At 29.7% G+C, this 24,303-nt stretch overlaps 1 protein-coding gene across 1 annotated transcript; it reads left to right on the top strand.

Annotated features, from left to right (window-relative positions):
• Nucleotides 1–1,112: 1,112 nt before the first annotated feature.
• LOC136796771 (protein takeout-like) lies at nucleotides 1,113–22,779 on the top strand (the record flags this gene model as incomplete). The annotated part of the gene is given in 3 exon segments (XM_067051447.1): nucleotides 1,113–1,486; nucleotides 20,502–20,594; nucleotides 22,641–22,779. Coding segments are annotated over 3 exon segments (299 nt in total), but the record flags the coding sequence as incomplete, so codon positions are not given.
• Between the last annotated feature and the right edge of the window lie 1,524 nt (nucleotides 22,780–24,303).

The raw sequence follows: 24,303 nt of genomic DNA, 5'->3' as shown, positions 1-24,303 counted from the left end.
TATTAATGGAAGAATTGCAAAATAATAATGAGTTTTACTTTCTTTACTTTCATTCACCTATAAATGTAATATATACCAATGGGAAATATTGTATTACTGCAAAATTTTTAAACAAAAACACAAAGTCCTCTGAGCCCAAACAGCTAAGTCTCACAAAACGGTCAGTGTGTGAGTTTGTTTTGATTGTGTACGCATATCTATAGAATGTTTCAACTACTTTTTCGCTTATATCGACTTACTGGATTTTAACAGTTTTACAATTGTTTGCCATTTTATTGAAGATGGCTAAGCGATTTTTATTAATTAATATCAGCTAGTTTACATCTTAATATTTCTTTTTCAAATATTTACTAAAGAGGGTCAGGCAAGTACTATCAACAGATTCCTTCCTATCTTTCAGATCATCATAATCAATTGAAGTTATAGTAATTTCTTGTTGCATCTTAATTTAAGTTATTAGCATTAAATACATTCCCAAATATCTGTTTTAGCTTCATTTTCTTGTTGTGAGTTGATACCATAAGCCCTATTCTGTTCCAAATTCAATAAAAATAGACAGAGGATTTTAACCCCATGAAGAGGTCCAGGTTAATTGAAAACAGTTGGTTTCAGAATCATGAATTAAATTAACCTTCTCCCCTCTTTACTCCACCCTAGAACAACAAGCCATTTTTCACATGAAGCATGTTTTCAGGTCCGTTATGCCTGACTTATAAATTATGAAATTTACGCTGTGATGTGTAAGAGGGAGATTGTAAAATTGTTAAAATACAGGATAGTGATTAAATGGTGCTCCTCAAATCTCCTGAACAACAAAATTTATAGTGACGAATTTTGATAATTTTATCCTATTCATAAGGATTTTTTTCGAGGTCAATGGAATATATAGCAATGAGCAAATATAAAATTTATAATCAGGCCGCGCAGCAGTTTTAAATAATTCTTCCATCAGTAACCGTACTCATTCTTAACTTCGCAACACTGGCTGTAAAGATCTCAATGGGATACACTGCTGATTTGTGTCAGGCGTATAAATAGAGACTTAATACTTTAGCATTGAAGGATCAAGTACTATTGAGTGATTTGTAAGACACGAAGCAACATGAAGTACTCTTACTCCCCTCCGTGTTTGGTCAAGCACCTGCAGTAACCGGTGCTGTCATAACCCAGCGACCTACAGGCTATTCCCCCCGACCACTTTCACTATCCAACTGGGTCGTCCCGGGTCCGAAGTATGTTCGCGACTTGTGTAAGCCCGCAGTCCTCGCCAGGGCTCCACAGAATGCAGAGGTAGTACTTGCGCGCAAGATCGCCTTTGACCTGTTTTCCGATTGGTCAGCCTAGGAAGGGCTTGTGCAATACGTTCCTGATTAATTATGACTTCATACTCTCACGCAGAATATCTGTAAAGGGTTAGTAATGCTTGTGATTCTGAGCTGGTTCGTACTCTTGGTAGCTGTGCACCATGGAGCAGACGCCAAAATACGTAAGTAGTACTCACGATGAAGAGTTGTAAATTAAATTGCTATATTTCTATAAGTAATTAAATTTATAATAATAATTAAAATAAAAGTAGGAAACAGGTGTTACTTCTAAATATATACTCATGTCGTTGGTGTTCTGCAAAAATGGTATGTTCAGCTTTTCTGGAGAGCATATTTTGGACTTCTGCCTGAAAAATATTTTTGGATGAAAATATGTCTATATTTTTCAGAACCTAATAAATATATCCTAATTATATTTAACATGAATGAACTAATGACTATCAATGTGTACTTTAGAAAAAAAAAATTGTAAAACCTAAAATTCTCGATTTGTTTAAGCCACGCTTTTTACAGAACACTGAACATGAGTCGGTTTAATTGTGAATTAAAAATACTAGACCAGTGTAAAGTGTAAACGTTTACAACATAATAGTAGTAATTCATGAAAAGAAAAAAAAAAACTCATGAATGAACTATTTCTTTTATGTTTAACATTTGCATACAATTAGCGATTCCATATTCATACAGTAAATCAAGTTATTGAATTCTTTTATCTTTATTAAATAATTAGTGACGTATTATTGACAAAGTCTCCTCTTTCTTACAATTAAGTAAAATATTTGTAAGCTAATATTCTTCTATTTATGTAGTCTACAGGCCGAATCATATGAAAACGTTTGTGTGGTCTTATGGTATAATAAATAAAGTAGAAACGGAGGTTTCCATTAAGGAGTCAAAATAAAAATATCACAAAAAATAAAATAATAGTATTATTTACATATCAACACTTAAGCTACCTAATAAGTCTGAAAAAAACAATAAAACGATATCTATGCCATTTAAAAAAACAAAAACAAAAACCATTATTCTAAGATCATCTCATAACTATATTTTGTTAAATACATTTTCATATTTTTCTTTCTATAGAAATTCTTTCAGAATGATTCTAGAATGATATGATGATTTTTTTTTAAAGGTATATTTTTTTCGGACTTGAAGAGGTATCGCAGATTAAGGAACAATATGTGTATGATTTTTTATACAAATTTAATAAAATTATAATTAAAATCTAACTGATTCAGATCAAATGTTTTATAATCGATATTTGCTTGAGAATATCAAGTTTATAAATGAATCTTATACTGTCTAAAACGTTCGTCATGTAGGGGTATCCGTTGTGAGAAGTTTCACCTACCTATCTGAGCAGATAGCTCATGTAGACTAATATGTTTATAAAGTTTAGGATAATGTATGTTTTGGTTATAATTTTAATGAATCATATACTCATAAATATGAATTTTAAAAATAATCTTTTAATGTATATCAGCACCCTATTTTGAGCCGTCTGATATATGAATATATTTATGATAAAAGCATTTTGATTTCAATATAATTAAACATATATATATTTAGACTACAATTTTAGGATAAAATATATTATGTGTTTTATCCTAAAATTGTAGTCTAAAGATAACCTTCATTATCATAATATAATGCCCCGAACTGTGTGAATATTTTAATTAATGTTAATTTTTATGAGTTATTATCTGTCAGTTAATTAACTGTTATATTATGAAATATATAAGTCCATAAATATTATTTTATAAATTGCATGCAATGACATAAATTACTTCATCAAAATTTTAAAAGATAAAAATTGCCTTTTATCAAACATTTAACATTAGAAATTGTAGCTTATTTAAAATATAGCATAAAAAAATAATAGCTTGTTTATCGAATGGATAAAAAAAGCTGATGATTTTGGCTGTCCATTCGTTAACGATTTTTAATTTGTAAAAAGATATTCGAATGAATAATGGAATTAATAAAGGTTAAAAAAATACCAATTTCTGTAATAAATCCTGAGTACAATTATGTTGTGTAAAAACTTGAGTTTAATGATTGGTACATAAATAATGAATACAGTATGGAATTTATTAGTAAATTATTTATTATAAGTGAATTTTTTAATTAAAAATTTATGTCATGATTGAATAACGTGTATTCACGTGCTAATTATAGTGGTGACATAATTCACCCTGAGCCGCCCACTGGGGGTGATCTTTAGGTTAGAATTAGATATTTTAGTGCCAAAAGAGTGATTTTGAACCTCATTCTGATATAATAGAAGCCATCTAATTTTCCCCCTTTCCTTACATTGATTTAGTAGTATAAAAAAATTTTATAGTTTGTTCCGCCACTAACCACAGGCACTGGGCGATACTTGTGAATGTTTTATGCTAGAGCAGAAGAATGGGAAAGAGAAAGGAAACTTCGATCAAGGAAAATAGGAGGTTTTAACTAAAAAAAAAATTAAAATCTGTTCAAAAAACTTTTTTTTTTTTAAGGCAATCCACGTCGAAGGTCATGTTCGCCTGGTTATCTACAGGTGACCAACCTATTCTAACCATCGTTGAGGGTCAAGTTTTTCATTTTGTGGGACCGCCACTTAATAAAAAAGTCAACGGCCCAAGGCGTTATATACTTGCACCCCTGAGCTACGGTGCGGCCCGAAAAAAAAAGATCTGTACCGCTACAACCCATAAAGGGGCAGGGGTTCAGTACATTTGGGTACAGTAAGGAAGTACTGTTACTAGACCAACGGTTGTGCAAGGAGGTGATTTCATCAGAATCACGTTCCACCGCCAGATTTTTACCCAACTAAGGGTACCCAATTTATGAGGTTGGGTGGACCCCAGGAGGGATTCAGAACCCTCAGGGTTGACTAACGTCTACTGTGTAACAGAAAACAAGTTTCTACCCAGCCGGATTCAAACTCAGGTTCTTGGAGTAAGTAGCATCGTGCCTTACCATGGTGCCACCGCGCTCCCGGTTTTAGCTAAAAACTACCCCCACTCACATTATTCTTTGGTTTAAAGAAGGTAGGTTTCTGTTCAAAGAACTATCACAGTTGCATTGTTTAGATCTGGATCAGATAAGCATGCTTCCTTGGAACACATCCAAACTGTTCCAAAATGAAACTTAGTTCCAAGTAATAGTTCCACGATATCCTCCCCTTCCGTAATTGCAAATAGACTTTAATTAATCCAAAAAACTTGTCGATTTAATAACAATTAAATATTAAAAAATTAAGGATAAATAATAATTTAAGTAAAAATCGTCTAATCCGTTTATAACCATGATGGTTTATAGCCATGTGAATTGGTATGTAATTTAATATATATCAGGAATTTGATAATGAAATCACGTTTTCTGTTTTACTCTCTTATCATTCAATGTTTATGTAGATAGCATTCAATGAAGATGGACAAGGTATAGAAATTAACGTGAAGAAAAAGTGAATATTGAATCTTAGAAATATTTTTCAATGGAATGTTTCTCAATGCAAAAAGAGATTTGCTATGATTATAAACAATTAGATCTCTTAGTCGTGATGATGAAATTTGTCACAATTATCCAAATTCACGTTTTGATTAAAATTAAAATCTAATTAGTGATGGTTTATTTAATTATATAAAACATTGTTTGATATTTAAATATAAATAAAGCAATGCAAATTGATTTGAACATATTTAGTTCAACTTACCTAATTTTGAACTGTATAGAAAGGGAATTATTGTATTTTAAATCTGAGTTTTCAACAGAAAAAAAACATTTCAATGTCTCCTGATTTTTTAATCCTGAAAGTTGCCGTTTCAGTTAAACAAGGTTCACAACATGATCTGCATATGTGTGTCTGTATGGATGTGAAGAGATTAGCTCTAAAACTGAAATCGCATATTTATGGCAAGTGCCTGGGTTTTGGTATCACCAATTTTTCTCTAAAATCAGCCTACCGGAAAAGACACTTTATACAATTGATTTTTTCAAAAATAGCTCTGACGAATAAGATTAAAATATTCACAAAATGTACAAACATCTTTTTCTAGAAATCTGGCATCTCCTTATAATAAACACAATATGAGTTATTACTCTACTATGAAACGTTTCAAACAGGGCGATAACGAAAAACAAATTACGGAATGGACAAATCACGGAAGCATTAATTTTTTTAAAGAATATTTGTTACTTAAATTTATTGAATAATCACGATTTTCTAAAATTGATAACGTCACCGGAAATTTCTATATCGGTATCTATTATTAAAAATTAGAAATTCAATTGTTTCAAAATTTCTGAGGCTTGGAGCAAAACAGTAAAAGTTTATTTTTATAGGTTTCTAATTTTTATTTAACGCTATCTTTCGAATAATAACCGAAGAAGCCTGTAACTTTTTTTTTAAGCACAACATACTTCAATTTTCTTTCCTCAAAATTTACAGTTAATTAATTTTTCGTATTAATTTTACTTAGGTTCTAGATTTAAGAAATTAATTGATGTTGCTACCGGCCACATTTTGCTAACATTGATAATTTTTATAATTGTTTTGTTTTTTTCAATACCTAAAACTTACACAGAACATTTCGTTTTGTACTTCATAAATTTGATACATTTAAACCAAATTAAAAATGCTCGCAAATAAAAGTGAACCAATAGTTGCTCGTTAACACATAATTTGTATTATATAATTTTGAATAAAACACCAAATAAAACATAAAATTTATGTACAATTTGGGATCCTCAGCGCTTTCGTATGCAATCTATTCAAATATTATATCGATTTTGTGACAATGAAGTTAAATGGTGGGCTCTCTTTACTTTTAAATGGATAAATATTTTATTGTAAACTTCTAATAAATATCAGACGAAATTGGTTTACAATTAGTTATATAGTGAGACTTTTGAAGAAGAAGGTAATAATCTCAGTGCTCATGATGATAGTGTTGATGGTCCTCAAACATTCTAATTTAATTAATGAGTTCTGAATAAAGGCATTTAAGATGGAAAAAAACTTTCTCTACATCCAGCTGAGTTATCGATTTCAAGAATCGAAATACGAGCAAGTAGAATATAGGTAGAAAGTATAGATTAATTCCTTACTATCGATTAATTTGGGAAAAACTCAATTTTTATTCTCTACTGAAAAAATAAATTAGGTCATACAAAATTTTTAGTTTAAAGAAAAAAAAATTAAAATGTTAATTTGAAACTTTTTTATTTATTAACAAGAGTTAAAAAAAGAAGAAATATCACAGTTTTTTATCTGATCACAAGTGGAGAAAACAACATTAAAATTTAAATCAATTAATTTTAATTGGAGTTTTGTATTTATTCGGTCAAATTGATTATTCTATTGTCTGTTCCGATCAAATATCAATAAAAGTAAAAAAAAAATTTAAATGTGCAACTACTATCATTTCTCAAAAAGGATTAAATTGTTTTAATTTAATCTTTCGTACTTTCAAAGAATATTTATTTATTGATAAATCAATCCGTGGAAAGATTTCTCGATATATATGATCTGAAGATTTTCAAAAAATGATAAAAACCACTCAGGACCGCCTGGAATATTTCCCAACCGGTGGTCTGTGAGATGTCATTGGGAAATTTAGCAAATATCGTCATAAATATAATATAGCTGTTAATGAGAGTCGCCTTACACAGTCAGGTAGTCCTTGACAGATTTGCGACTTTCAAGTTTCGACAGAAAGCTTGATTTGGAGCATTTTTTTTCGTAAGGCTATGCGTTTATTGGAACGCTATAAACGCGTTTCCAATTTTCATAACACGAGCTAATTCATAGGAACAGCACATACTGGCAAGGCTAGACATTTTCGTACCACAACAAAAGTGTAGCAGTGTGTAGCAAAAGTGTATGGCGGTGTAACAGAGGCACAGATTTCGACCCACGCAACACGCTGATTTCAATTTTCTTTAATAAAGATGGGATATCGATATAATCTATATATATTTATATTGGTTATCAATTACGTTTATCAACATAGAAATAATAATATTGCAAAAATTTGTTTATAAAATTTTAAAAATGTATATAATTATAAGTATATGGTTTTCTGATGTTTGTATGTATTTTAAAATATGTTTTATAAATCTATATTTTGAGTATCTTTAATTTATTAATTAATTTTATTAATTTACCCGACATGTACTATTGAAGTGTTTTAATCAGTTAAAAATTATTATTTATAAGTTCTGAAGTGTACGATTATAATAATTAATGAGTATCTGCTGTTTGGTTCATTAATATAGTACTTACATGGGCTTTCTACAGAATTTGGACATGATAAGTTAACTACTCCATTTGGAAATGATCGGTATTCCGTAAAATATATTATTAAAAACAAAAAATTGAATCTAATATGTGACATTTCATTAATTATAGATATTTTATCAATAAAAGTTATTTGGGGATTTCAGACAATTGGTTGTAAATGAATGCTGTTCAGCATCACAATCTGAATCAGAATCCGAACTTAGTTATAATAAACATAGTATAATCCGTGAATCAATAATTTTAAATTACTCATAAACAAACAAAACAGAATAAAATTCACGACGAGTTTAAAAAATACTGCGTTCCAGTATCGATACAAATATCGCATAATATACAAATATAATTTATAAATCGATACAAATATAAGTGTAAGATGGAGATTATCGATATGACAGAATACCGGAATATCCAACTGACTTGATCCCTTCAGTATTTTGACCGTCGCTATTTATCGAAATTATTATTATCTGTTATTTTACATTTATGACACGTTGCAAAACAATCTAATTTTGGTCTACGCTTGCAACTATCCATATCGCAATTTTCTAGTTTATTCGTCTGTAACAAAATTATTTTTAATTTTCGTATTAGTTATTGTAACTAAGCTTTATCTATACCTGAAAGCAGAATTAATCGGAAAAATTGAATAAAATAAAATGCACCCGTGCATAAAATGCTATTGCGTTCCAACATGCGCACCCCAACGCTACATTTTGCAAGGTCCTAGTGAAGTTCCAGTCGAGACATTTTTGTTAGCTTCGAACGCGAAATACGTGCCTAAGTTAAAAAGCCGATTTCTGCAACTCCCAAGTCGCGAATCCGAGTTTTATTTAAAAAACTCTTGAATAAAAGGTTAAGCAATGTCAAACAAAATTGTAAAAAGCTTTTTTTTTTTTTTGCAATTTTTTGGAAACTCAACCGTTTTCAGATAATAAAGATATGGAATTTAAAATTCTATAAAATCTTATGCAGCTGGAAACAAGTAAATAAAATATAATGCTATTTAGACACTTTTGCAAACATACAAACTACAAGTTTCTTTAATATTTATTTTACTACCATTTGATATTTGCCCATGTTAAACTTATTTTATGTTTGGAAATATACCATATTCTACAATTACGGAATGCTAATCTTGGAAGTATGAATATTTAAATTTTTTTTTCAAATAGCTGTTATTAATTAATACCTCCCCGGATACGTGATGAAATAGGTGAAACCAATGTTTTAGTAATTCATAAATATATATTTATAAAATAAACAAAATTAAAAATGAAGATAAAACAAAAATATGAGAACCTCAACATAAATTTAATTAATTAATAATAGCGATTTAAATATAATTTCATTTAATTAATACAATTATATATACATTTTTTTTATATAGGATGCAGTCAAATAATGCTGATTAAAATTCAATATAATTAGATTATTCAAAATACCTTCCACTTTTTTTCTTCACATTATTTTTCATTCAAGAAAGTCACATTCCATTTCAATAATGAAAAGAGAAATGTAGAAAGAACTATTAAGGAAAAGTTTTATCAAACTTTGAAATTTTCTATTAGAAGTGATACATTAGTTATTTAGTACTTCTGCACATAATTCTGTTTAATCTATCTATTTATTCATTATTATAAATGTTTGGAACAATTTATTTTAAAACAATTTACTGATTGTTTCATGAAAATAAGACATTTTGACTAACATGAATGTACAATTTAAAATTGCATGGTGTACCAATTTTTATTTTCACAACCCATCTCTTGCATGTGTAGATATTTATTCTCCGAATCATCATTAATCTAAGTGCTCGAATAATGTTCTTCCGCTGATTAATTAATAGCTGCTGACAAAGGAATGAGAATTCTAATATCTTTTTAAATACAATCTCGATAAAAACTCCTTTTTTAAACATTACTAAGGCAGCTAAGTGATACTTATGTTAGAGCTTTGATGCAGTTCAACAACTAAATATTCGATGATTGCCTGAATTTAACGAAACAGGTGGCTTTTGTACCTAGAATAATCATACAAAAAAGTTTCAACTTGCAGAACGTTTCGAAAATAGGAAAGTGTCAATTTTAATTTTCTCTGTCTTTAGAAATACTGTTCAATCCTTCGGAAGCTATGAACAAAAGGTGTGAGAATACAGCGTATTTTTTTAAACAGCTTACCACCACAAGGGAATTTTCTGTTTCAAAACATGCAACTGTTCAAAAACGAACTATATTAAAATAAATTAATTCAATTTCAGGATTTCATTGTTCGCAAAGGACTGAAATTAATGATTTTATCACATAAACCCAAATATATGACACCTTAGGATAGAACTGAAAAGTATGAATGGTTGATTTGAAACATCAAGAAATAGTGAAAGTGGCGTTTCTTTAATCTTGATCTACTAGTTATGTCAACGATTGCAAAATAAAAGAATCAACACAAGTATTGCCATCGAATATTAATTTTGGCAAAGAACTTTCACTGTATGTTTGTGCATTTAGATTTAGAATCCTATACTATAAGGTAGAACATCTGGCCTTAAAATAACCGAGAAACAAACTTTTTCAGGTCGGAGGTAAGATATGCAGAAAACCTTAAAGAATGCTTACATTGAAGAGTAAATACACGATAATAATTTTTTTATCAACTTATATGATAGATGATTCAATTTTAGGCATGAAATAGGTACAATATATTTTATTTTTAAATACTTTGGAAGGCCTATCAGGACATATGGAGTTGAGCTTTGGGGCACAACTATACCATCAAATTCCTCCAGAATCCAATCCTTACAGTTCAAAATCCTTCTTAAAATCCTTAATGCTCCTTACTTTGTCACAAATCAAGTCATCCATCAGGACCTCAATGTTCCATATGTTGCCGATTTGGCCAGAACCAGATACCGTTCCTTCCATAATAAACTTCTCAACCACCCAAATCCACTGGTTTCTAACCTGGCTTCTCCTTCATTACCTAATAATCCTCCTAGACGTCTAAAAGAAGATGTCCTCGAGATCTTATCTAGAAATGTTATTGGAGTTCTATCAGTGGGTAGATTCTCCACAAGTTTGTATAATGTCACTATGTCACCTACAGTAAATTTACTTGTTGTATATATGTGTATACAGTTGTAAATAACAATAAATAAATTATTTAAAAAAAAAATACTCTGAGTAATTTGTTAACTAAATGTGAAAATATTTCAAAGACATAAAGTGACCTACGGGTTATGAAATGACCTTAATTATATTATATACCTATAAATAAACTATATTTTACTATTATAAGTAATTTTGAGATAGAAAGGGAAAGGGAAGAAAATTATACTGGAGCCAGCTCACAAATAATTGCGTTACATTCCAGGATTGGCGCCGTTGGTCTGGAACAGGTTGTTCACTTCCTGGTTTCTTCATCGGAGGGCTCCCACTGACCCATATCCTGTCAGTTTCGGTTCCCATAGCAATCAACCGCGGTATATCATTACGAAATGTCAATGAGAGAATTATAATGACATAGCCATAATTCCTGTGACAAAAGTTTTCATCCTTTTTCTAGCCTGAATGTAAGAATAATCGTGGAGTTTCGTCATTGTTTCCCCATATCCCCAAGAACCGTTCCCACTATTTGAAATATAGTTGAGAAACTGTCGATGTCCTCAGTATATTGTGTATAAGTTGTTAATATATAATAAACTATCATTATTCCAGCTTCTATTATAATGTAATCACGATGTTATCATATTGAACAAATATTTTGTATGTCCACTTACACGAATTCCTTTACTATTTTGACAGCGAATTCAAGTATGAAAATTGTGGTATCTTCGCTAGTGATCCGATAGATATTGTTTTCTATATTTTAGTTTTACAAAAAAAAAAAAATCAATTTTCTTAAAAAAAAAAATGTAAATGTTTCGGAGTAGGTATTGTTTCCGAATTATTGGAAAAACACGTGACAAGTAAAAACGGTTACAAAACAAAAACATAACAACCGATGATATCAATGACCTTAATTTGTTCGTTTTGAATCAAAGGGCTCCGAAATGAGTAGATCCGTTGAAAGCTGTATATCAAAAATTCAAACAAATTATATACTTTTTTTTATTTCTATAAATTCCTTCCTATTATTGCTATCATAAACTTTATAATCCTACACGTTATATCATCTCCTGATGTGGATGAAGAAGAAAAAACGGTCCATTCACAGACTATTTAATATCCAAAGCTGCTGCTAGATCCATATAAAATTGCATATTTTTTTTTTATTCAATAAGGCTTAATTAGTAATTTATCCAACATTCCATTTCAGAATATAAAATATATCAGTTCATACCATGGCTGAAAGTATTTTTTAAATTAGGAATTCACCAGTTTGTATTCCGAACATCCCACTCCACTATCCAGCAATGTCATCGTGTGGTGGACGTTGTCTCGTCTTCTTTAGAGCGCGGAATGTACTGCGCAGGAGTCTTTTTCGATATAGAGCAGGCGTCTTTTTGATCGAGTCTGGCACCCGGGACTGCTTTACAAACTCCGTAAATTCTTACCTCCTACATATTTTCTCATCATCCGTTCCTTTCTTACTAATAGATTATTCCAAGTAAACCACAATGGTTCCTATTCATCCCTCTATTTTCAATCCACTGGTGTTCCTCAAGGTAGTATTCTCGGTCCCATCCTCTACACCATCTATACAGCTGACATACCAACAACTCCTAACACTATCCTTACCACGTATGCTGATGACACATGTGTGCTCACAGTTAGTAACAACCCTTTGATTGCATCCCAAACTCTCCAGTCCCATATCACAATCCTCGAAGAATGGTGTCGAAATTGGAGGATAAAGATAAATCCCAACAAATCACATTTACTCTTCGTAGTAAACCTGCCGACTGCCCTACAGTATACTTTAATAATGTGGCTCTTACCCCTGTACAACAGATTCGTTATCTTGGACTACATCTTGACAAACGACTAACCTGGAATCCTCACACAAGACTGAAAAGACAGGAAACTGCACGCAGATTCCGACTATTACAGCACTTACTAGACAAACGGTCTAAACTTCCAACTCATTACAAAAGAATGATCTACATGACAATAATAAGGCCCATCTGGACATACGGAGTTGAGCTTTGGGGCTCCACTAAACCTTCGAATTCCTCTCGTATCCAATCTTTACAATCCAAAATCCTTCGTAAAATCTAATAAAACCATCCATAAAGACCTAAATGTTCCTTATGTAACCGATCTAGCCCGAACCCGATATTATTCCTTCCATAATAAACTCCCTAACCACCCAAACCCACTCGTTTCTAACCTTGCTTCCTCTTCCATTCCTGGCAATCCTCCAAGGCGCCTGAAAAGAAGATGGCCTCGTGACCTTATATTGTAAATTGTTTTTAGAGTTCTACTACTGGGTAGTTTCTCTACATCCTGTATCATATCATTATGTCATTATGATCAAATTTACTGGTTGTATTTTTTTATACAGTTGTAAATATCAACAAATAAATTTAAAAAAAAAAAAATTAGGAATACTGTAAACATAAGAACAATACTGGGTCAAGATGTGCTCATATTAGTACACGAAATTATGCCTTTACAATTAATAATATTACAGAAAACAAGACTATACCTGGCCAAGCATCAATTTAAAAAAAAACTAGCAAAATGTATGAAAAAACGACGTAAGGTCCACAAGGCCTATTTAGTAATAAATAAATAACAATTAAAAAAATTAAAAATTAATAAATAAATCTGATCGGTACGCACATCATCCAACTTTCACTTACCACCCTAAAAAGCGAAACTTTCAAAACAAATTTTTATTTTTCCGTTCCTATAAAAATTCTTATTTCAGGGTTTCTCGAACTGTAAATAACGTGTATAAACTTGTTCCTGACAGGAATACAATATTATAACAAATTAAAATAAAGCTGTGTACACATGGATGGAATCAGAGAGGTCGGACACACTGTCCCCGATTTACCAGTCTCTACATTGCTTAATTTATTTCTCCATTTTTTCTTTGATTATGCATACAATTTTTTCACAGTTCATATTAATCCATTTTATATTACTAATGAGAGAAGTTTGATTATTTTACATAAATAAAATTTAAGGTACTTTAGAGGAATATTTTTTGAAATTTCGGCTTTTAAGGCCACTTAACCTATTTCACTGAATATAAAACTTGGTTGATATTAAAGGTTACATGATTATACATGATGTACCAAGTTTAATCACAATCATTTATAACTTTTTTGAGGAAATTGAAAAAAATGTGGAAAATTTATTTTATAAACGGGTACTTCACGTAAGTCGATTAAATCGAAAAAGTTGCTGTAGCATCCGAGAGATATATCGGCCTTTAGTATATAATTTTAATTTCGTATAACATTTCGCTTTTAAGCTAGACTGATCACACACTGAAAAAATTTGGGAAGATTTGGACTCAGGGGCTTTAAAATGTGTATTTCCGTCGAAAACTGGAATTCGAAATTTTTCATGATTTTGATACTTCTCCTAATACATGTTCCATAAATCGGTAAGTTTAGGTGAAAGTGTTTTGTTGAGAAACATGAGATCAGCAGAATGATAGATTAACTTTTTAGCTTTCTTAAGACTGGCAGAATTGGGTAGTTTTTAACAGCCTACGCAACACTATACTTTAAGAATTACATATGAATGCTAAGTGGTTCACACCCTTGTTGTTATTGCGCAATGAAAAAAAGTTTCTTCAACTGTTCTTATTTTTTTCCTTTAATGTAAACAGTGCATTTAAAAACAATTCTATTTATAACTTACTCCTGCAGTGCTAAGCTTCAAGGGCAAGAAAAAAAATCTCTTGGCAATTAATTTCTATGTTGTGTTTACAAGAAAATTCCAAAAATAAAGTCCACAGTTTATAATGTATTCCAACTAAGAATAAACATTAGGTGATAGTTGTTGAACTTCACTGAACTCATGACGTGTCCTCGAAACAACATCCATTTGTCAATAATTACTTCAATCGGTACCTAGACGCTGAAAGACAGTAACATTAAGTCAAACGGTGGAACTTGCCTAGTCACCCTAGTACATTAGTGTCCGAATCGATTATACCGATTGTCTTAATTTTAATACTCATAAACTCTTCATATTATCAGTGTTAGCATTCGCTAAATAATGTGAATCACCGTATACTCAATGAGATCCCCACCCACAAGAGTTTTTAATCAATAACTTAATTCATTTACGAATTCGCAATTCTCTAATTTGGTTTGGAGGTTTGGAAATCATTCAAAAACGCGAAAAAATGGTAGGTCTTTAGAAATAAATTGAGACCCTCAAAAGGAATGTTTATAACACAAATTATACTCACAAACCATTCTATATTATAATTTTTCGGGGAAAAAATCAGTTATCTTATTATCTATTTTAATTTAGTTTTATTTTGAATCTGTAACCAAAACAAAACCTATGTACACATTATCAGGATCAAATTTTAGAAATCTAACATTTTTCTCCTGTCCTACAGTATCCTTTCTAAACACTCCACTTACGCCGGTTGAACAGATTCGATATTTAGGACTCCATCTCGACAAGAGACTTACTTGGAATTCACACACAAGACTGAAACGACAAGAAACTGCTCGTAGATTCCGATTGCTACGACACTTACTAGACAAACGCTCTAAACTTCCCATTCACTACAAACAATTAGTATACACTACGATAATCAGACCAATTTGAACATATGGGATTGAGCTCTGAGGCTCTACCAAGCCATCAAATTCCTCCCGCATCCAATCCTTACAATCGGAAATCCTATGTAAAATCCTTGATGCTCCTTATTACGTTACAAATAAACTCATCCACAAAGACCTTAACATCCCATTCGTTGCACATTTACATACATACAACATATTTACTTATTGAATTGATTACTTGTACAGATGTAAATCGCATTAAATAAATAAATAAAAAGAATTTTTTTTCTTAAAGAGTCGCGATTATTTTTCCAACTTTATATGGTTTTTTCTTAATAAAACAGAAATATACAAATGGAACTTAAATAAATAACATGCAATTTCATGACTGAATCAAATCATCTCTTACTACCATTGATATGAGAATGGGATCAGTGTACTTATTTGAAGTTAGAGATTTTTTTTGGTATTAGGATTCATGTGATGATAAAATGGAGTAAAAAATATTATGTGTGCTTCTGTTGCTTATCTTTTTGCGTAAGTATTCATGAAAAAATCCTTCCGAATATTGCTTTGTTACATGTGCACATAAGGTCGTTTCGGATAACTTCCCCCATTTTCACGATGAACAGTCTTATCAGTCAGTATAAGCTACATAACATAGTTATTTATCGACATTAAAATACATTGTTATAAATTAATAATTTTATTATGTAGACGAATTGGATATTTCATTTTCACTATCACACTCAGAGTGACGCTACAAATAAACAAATTTATAAGCAGTTTTTTTTTTGTATGTATAAAAAATTCTATAAAATAAAGAGATAAACCTTCTATTTGAAAAATTGTATTACATTCGTTAATTTTCATGCTCAGTCAGTATTTCCTTGATGTCGTAAGTTTCTGATGGGAAGGAACTCAATATCTTACAAACCTATCCATGGGAAAATATCCTGTATGTGTGAATGGCATCGTGTGTTCAACAAGTGGCAATTGTTTCTCCCTTTTTGTACAAGCTATTTACTGCATACCGTTTTGCACAGTGAGTCCTTGTATCTTTTAGTTTCATGTTAAGGTTAGGTTACTTTTCATCCATTGTGTATGAGACTTCCACTTATAATCCATTAGCCAATTCTTAATGAGAATCCTGTAACTGCTTTGAGTAGGGGAAAAAAAACTCACAGTGCTGAATAGGCTGCTTTTTAGTTTTCTATTTTTCTTTTTTAGAAATTCTATATATGTATATTATTCTGATTCGATGAAATTCAAATTGTAGTTAGTATGAAATATGTGAAGTAAGACAGGAGTTAATGAAATTTTTATTAAAATTAAATATTTACTTCATAAAGAACTTGTCAATTAGTATAATAATATTCACTTTTCAGTCGTTGAGTTATAATTTCAAAACATGATTTCGTGCAGAGTGGTTCAAACAGCCATTTTAAAAAAAATGAGTAGCTACTAAACACCTAGAAAAATTAATGCGTGATTCTTTCTGCAAAATTGAAAATAAGGTTGTTCGCAACCAATAACAACGTTTCTAGGTGTGTGTATGTAACACTTGTAAATTTTAAGTTTTTGGATAAAGGGAACAATTAAGATTCCTCGAGGATTTTTTTTTTTATATGATAGATTAAAATCGTTCCTATTTCAACCTAATCAAGCTGGAAAAAGGGCTATAGATTTTTTAAAATATTTTAAAGCTACTAATCATCTATATTTTTAAGGAATTTAGGAAAATAAAATTAATGAAGGTAGTTTGATGGATTTAAATTATAGAAGAAACTTTTCCGATTACAATGATATGTAATTCTGAAAATTACTTTTTGGAAGATATACAAAGCATAATATTTAAATTTCAGAAAATACTACAGATATTTACGAGTAAATTTTAATGCTACTTTAATATATTTTCGAGTCGAATGTCGATAATTTATTAATGACTCCATTGATTAAAAGTATTATTATTTTACCCATGTTTTTTAAGTAATGGATTATATTGAATCTTCACTATAAAGTGGTATCTGTATTTATATACCATAAATAATGATAAGTATGAAAAATAAAGAAAAAACTTATATGTATGTGTATATATATATATAATGAATTGTATATATATATAATGAATGAATTGTGCATTAATTCAGAGAAAGTTTGGATATAATTTTTTTTTTAACACTGTTTTGTACCTTTGATCAAAGTGCCTTTGATTGTTAGGTGTACTAGAAGTATGCAACTAATTTTGCATACATGAGGAGGTACATATTTGGATCGAAAATTTAATAGAAATGGATGTTAGTATATATCTTATCCCAATAAATTTTATTAACAAATATTTTCCATAAGAGTTTAATAAAAATAGATATATAAAGTGCTCATTTTCATAGGGCTGCTACGAACACATTTTCACCCAACTGTTATAAACTAATATTCCTATGTTATTTCATTGTGTAGGAAGCTAGTCCGGTTGGCTGTCAATAAAGATATCAAAATAGTAAAAGAAAACTGTTTATTGTTAACCAACGTTTCGCTCCACTTTACAGGGTTTTGTCAGGGCTGTCAGATTGAAACAAAGATGACAACTGATTTTTGAACAGCATTTTGGTACCTTTATCGATCGCCACCCGGTCTATATTCCTACGATCTGCTTCATAAAGTATTTTCTTAATATATATATATATATATGTATAACCAACAATATATACTTATCTTTATAATCATTACATAATAACTTAAAAATCTATAAGAAACAAGTGAGACGAATCAGGTACCTTCTATACACGAAGCACATTCTAAATATAGGTACTAAAATGGCAGAATGAAGATCAGGAATTTTCGTTTCGTTTTCCTCAGTAGATTCAATAATTTTTAATAAATCACTCATTAACAATTATATATAAGTTCTATAAGATGTTAATCATAATATTAATAATATATTTTGTTTATAATCTTAAACACTTTCTTGAGACTTGTTAATGTTGTTTAAATAAATAATTTAATTTTTATCAATTTTAGTCTCAACACATTTTATTTTTCCGACGTTTCGGCCAATCCGGCTATCCTCAGGGACAATCTACTACAAAACAGCTTTTATTACATGTATGATCGTCAACACTTCAAAATACTTAACAATATTATTTATAATTTATCTTACCTTAATACAATTTTGGAACTAAATGATTTAAAAACTCAACTTTATGCAGGCTATTATTCTGCCCATGTCAAAACAACAATTTCTATGAAACATTAAAACATATTTTTTTGTTAATAAGTATATCCTACATTAGGTCTAATTACATAATTAGTCAATTTTCATATTAAAAAAAAAATTAAAATTCATTTATCACAGTCACTATTTGTCAAAAATCACAACAATGCTAGTAACCTTCCTCCACTCAGTTCAAGCATTAAAATTATTTATTTTAAGAATATTTTTGTTAATTTTCCTCTTTATTTCATTAGTAAAATTCCCATCAAGGCTAATTATAATTATCCGGGAAAAGGAAGGTAAATTAAGATTTTTGGATATGTTGATGATAAGGCAAGGTAAGAATATAATCACAGAATGGACAAAAAAAGAAACAAGTAGTAATATAATATTGAATTATTATTCTTGCCACCCTTATCATATGAAATATAATGTAATAAATAATTATACTAAAAAAGCTATTAGAATAACTGATGATAGTAGGTCTAATATAATAAAAAATAAGATAATTATTATGTTCCAAGAAAATTTTTATCCCAAAAAATTAATTTACATGATTTGGAAAATTAACCTTAAAAATATAAAAAATAAAACAGGAAACAAAATAGTAAATAATAAAGTAAAAAATAAAAAATTTTATGGATTCAATTATATTAAAGGACTATCTGAAGATATTAAGAAATCATTTAAGAATTATGATGTTGATGAGTACTCTTTGAGTGATAGACCCAACAATAAAATCAAAAATTATTATAGTATATTAAAGGACAAAATTGATACAAGGAATCAATCAGGATTAATATGTAAAATTTCTTGTCTAAATTGTCCACCTATATATATAGATAGGTGAAACAAAACAATTATTGGGTGACAGAATTTATCAACACAATAATGATTTGAAAAACCCTCTCCTTGTTTTTCAAATAAATCCTAATAATGATCCTAATAAAACGGCACTAGTACAGCATGCAACAAAAAACCAGAATTTTTTTTATTTTGAAAATACAATGATTTTACATAAAGAAAATAATATATTCAAGAGGAAAATACTTGAATCCATTTACATATCCCAAAATATTAATTATACGGTGAATTTCAAAACAGATACAAGAAATTTGAACCAACACAATGCAGAGATATTAAGTAAAATTAATTTATGAAAAATATAGGATAAATTAAATGTGGATAATTATAATTAGCCTTTATGGGAATTTTACTAATAAAATAAAGAGGAAAAGTAACAAAAATATTGTTATAATAAACAATTTTAATCATGGACTGAGTGGAGGAAGGTTACTAGCATTGTTGTGATTTTTGACAAACAGTGACTGTGATAAATGAATTTTAATTTTTGTTTTTAATGTGAAAATTGACTAATTAGGTAATTAGACCTAATGTAGGATATACTTATTAACAAAAAAATATGTTTTAATATAAATATATATATTTAATTTAATATAAATATAAAAATATGTTTCATAGAAATTGTTGTTTCGACATGGGCAGAGTAACCTGCATAAAGTTGAGTTTTTAAATCATTTAATTCCAAAATTGTATTAAGGTAAGATAAATTATAAATAATATTGTTAAGTATTTTGAAGTGTTGAGGATCATACATGTAATAAAAGCTGTTTTGTAGTAGATTGTCCCTGAGGATGGCCGAATTGGCCGAAACGTCACAATAAAATGTGTTGAGACTAAAATGGATAAATATTAAATTATTTATTTAAATATATTCTGTATTATGACAAAAGACAGACTCAAAGGAAAACCCTAGATCCGCTTATAAAAATTATTACCAAAATTAACTCTTACAGATGAAATTGAAAAATATATATACGGATATAGAAAATAATTTGTATTTTTTTCTATGGAATTTATATTTATTTTTTTATTATTTGTTAATTGTTTTTATTATTCCCATGAAATTATTAACTTCCTAATATAATTAATCTATTAACTTTTTTTTAGCTGATTTTATCCACGTGTGTAACAGAAATGATCCCATGATTGATCAATGTATACTGAACTCAGTGGAATCATTGAAACCTCTACTGCTGAAAGGTAATCTGACATTTCTTTATAGTATTAATCGAAAATAAAATTATCATTAATGTGTTGATGAATTTCAAAATAGAGTTATAAAAAGGCATTAATATATACATAAGACACTGCAAATAAATAAATAATATATTATATACACACAAAAAAACTGTATTTGTTATCTACATCGGAAAAATCGTTGTTACTAAATTTATAGATATATGAATTTAACTAAAAGTTAAATTATTAAAATATTATTACCACTTTAAATGTAATAGGAAAATTGTATTTTGAAAAAAAAATATACCATTTCAAATTGTTTTTTGTATTACTTTGTACCATAACTTTTTTTTAATACTTTATAATTTATTTTTGCAGTTCGGGAACTTTAGCAACAATAAAATATTTTTTTAAAATTTACTATAAATTAAAATTTAAATTTTACTTCCAATATGAAGTGTAAATATATCGCATTCTTTTTCAGATGAAAAACCTATATAAAATGTTTTTTGTTTTTGAAACAATTTTTATGTTTTTGAATATTCATAATAATGTTTCATATAACTAATCTAATTAATACCAATGACTTTTCCTGTAAAAAATACCAAATAAATGAAATATGAAAATACACAATTTGTAGAATTCGGCCTTTTCAGACAACGTCGACTAAGGAATATCATAATAAATCAGAATAGAAATTCTATATATAAATTTCTATGCTATAAAAAAATGTTTATCGTACTAATGAAGATCAGTAATGACGCTAATTAATAATTATTGTTTTGTTAAGCATGATATATAAAGTATTCCAAGCACGATGATAACCATAATATATAAACGTGATATAGAAATACACGTGAATATAATGAATTTCAGTGAATTAACATTTAAACATATTCTTTAATGAATACGCCTTTAATTTTCTTTGTAATGTATTATATTTTAAAAATGTTTATTTATTTTTATTTTTTCATTTAAATAAATATAGTAATTTCAGATTAAACAATAAGTTATTCATGAACTGAAATGAGTGATATAATTTCTCACACTTAAGGATTCTAAAATGATTATTTAAAGAAAATTGAGAAACAATGCTTCAAGATATTCACAAACATGCATGGCGGAGATTGCAAAACTTTTATATTATAAGAGTTGCATATTGTAAATTTCTAATAATCTCGGGATTATTTTTGCAAAAATAATGATTTGGGTATGAGAACTAAAATCTCAACAATAACAAAGTATGAAAAGAATTTTACAAGGAAGTATATCTAAGCTGGAAGAGTGAATTTCATCCCATTAAAGCCATCCAATTTAAGATGAATATTTCACATGATTTTTAATTTAAAATAATATGAATAGTATTTTAAGGATAATGAAGACGAGTGGACATTTTTTTTTGTGATATAGTCAGATCGTACCCGTACGTGTGTTATATAAACGATGAACTAATGCGGTACTTTTTTAACTTGGAAGAGAAGTTAAAATGATTGAACACTAACACCCTATTGATTTTTTATGTTTTGACATGAATAATTTGTTCAAGAATTCTTGTATATATGCAATATGGTTTTCACCATTATTCGAATGAGAACTAAGCAGTTCGACATCGAAGATATCGTCAGAATTTTAACTTTAAGAAGAAATAAAAAATAATGGATAATGTCTTGTCAAAAGCGAAATGGATGGACTTGCTTTGTAAGGAAGCTAAGGAACATTGAAGGATGAACTTATGACAGCCGGTAATAATATATCATTAGAGTGTAGTGAAAGCTTCAGACGTTCAAAGGTGAATGGACATTTGGTTTGGAGTACACTTGAACTTGACATTCATTCCGTTTTCAGTGGACCTTTTCAAATTTATATACTTTTGTTCATAAATTTGTTAATTTTTTTCCATTAGCTACCTACTTGAGGACAATGCTTTCAAGAAGTGGCCATTGACGGATAATCAGTTGATGAACTCTTATCATCTTCCTCAATTCCATGACTGCTCGGAGGTAAGTGAACTGTGAGAACAGAACCCAGAGAGGATATCGCAACTCCATGATTCTCGCTCTGTTGCAGGTATCCCGGAGCTGGATATCCCGTCACTGGAACCTGTCCGCTTCCCGGAGATCGTCATCGCTAAGACCAGTTCTTTCAGGGCTGTCGGTACCGATGTGGTAATTAGTGGAGCCTCTAACTACAAGGTGACGAGCTTCAAGTAAGTGATCATCGTCGTCAGATAATTGAATCGTTTAGCATTCGGAATCAGATGATAAGGCACAATGAGATAATTTATTCCGATGGATTCATCAGGATCCGACGTTGGGTTAAATGATAGATAAGCTCTGAGGCAGCGTAAGGGAAGTTAATGAGGTGCCTCTTGCTTTAGAGACAGATTAGCAAGGGATGACTGATGGTCGTTATACACGCTAACCTTAGAGAAATAATATGGTTTTAGTTTTTTTTCTGTGTTTACCTCATTCCTGGTCATTTCTGACATACGAGTGGGAGAGGTTATCCCACAGGATAACCTATTCTGACCGAAGTGAGAAGGTTGAGCTTCTATTCCGCGTGACCGCTTTGAAACAAAAAGTCAATCTAACCTGGCGGAATCGAACCGACGTCGCTGAAGTTTCGAGGTTGCTGAGGTGATATCTTATTATTTTATTATGCCATTGAGAACCACAGGTTGTTGTGACCTATATTCCTTCCACCTTTTACGTTAACACTAATTTATAATATATATAAATACATACTATATAAAACCCATAAATATTTATGGTTTATTATTTATTAAGTAAATATTGACATTTATTGTGATGTCTGTAGAATAAAAAAAATTGATTATATATTTGTTTTGTCATAACGATTTAAAAAGAAAAAAAAGTTGCTCTCTTATTTTATAATTGTCGAGATATGTTTCATGACTTATGAAACCTTCAATTGACCCCCATTTTGAAACCAAAAGACCGATACTCATACTGAGTTCGGAATGTTTTGGGATGGTTAGGAAATTGGGCTGTGGTAGAGAGATAACGGTAAGTTTTGATACATCATTGATTTTAGTTTGGTTATGTTTAAAATATAGATTTAGTTTATACTGAGATAGTTCCAAATACATCGATCAAAATTATTCTATGACAGTACGCGTTGGTACTTGCAGGGTACTTAATCTTTTCTCCTTCCTAATATGGAATTTAAAGGAGGCATATCTATTTGTAACATAATTACAAATATTAAAGATTCTTCGGAGGATTTCGGATACTGGAGAAGTTCGATGTCGTAAGTCCAAATATACCTAGTAATGGTTCTGGATACGATCTTTTTATTTTCGCAAAATTTGGAAGATTTTTCAAGTTAACAGAATAATAGGAATACGAAAGCTTTTTTTCTTCGTTGTAATGTTGAACGAGGATTCCATCTATGATGCTTGTAAAATTGAGGTCAAGATAGCTGGTATGTTCAATATAGATAAGTAGAAACTTCATGGATAGGCTCTGCTCAGAATAGCTCGACAATACGTGCCAAAGATACAGTAAAAACTCATAATTGCTTATCTCGCAACGCAATCTTTTATTGAAGTTCTTAATTGTTTGTTATCCTCAACTAGCATAAATCTGAATCTCATATTTTAGAGTACTTGGGTACATGGAGAATTTCTATAATAAATAAATGATTTAAAATGAGGTGTATATAGTTGACCGTAGATTACTGATTGGAGAAGATAGTCGGGGGGGGGGGG

This window comes from Halyomorpha halys, unplaced genomic scaffold (assembly GCF_000696795.3).
Source record: "Halyomorpha halys isolate HHAL.00 unplaced genomic scaffold, Hhal_1.1 Scaffold1598.1, whole genome shotgun sequence".
In the NCBI taxonomy this organism is placed as follows: domain Eukaryota; kingdom Metazoa; phylum Arthropoda; class Insecta; order Hemiptera; family Pentatomidae; genus Halyomorpha; species Halyomorpha halys.
This window is presented reverse-complemented; position numbering and strand designations above follow the sequence as displayed.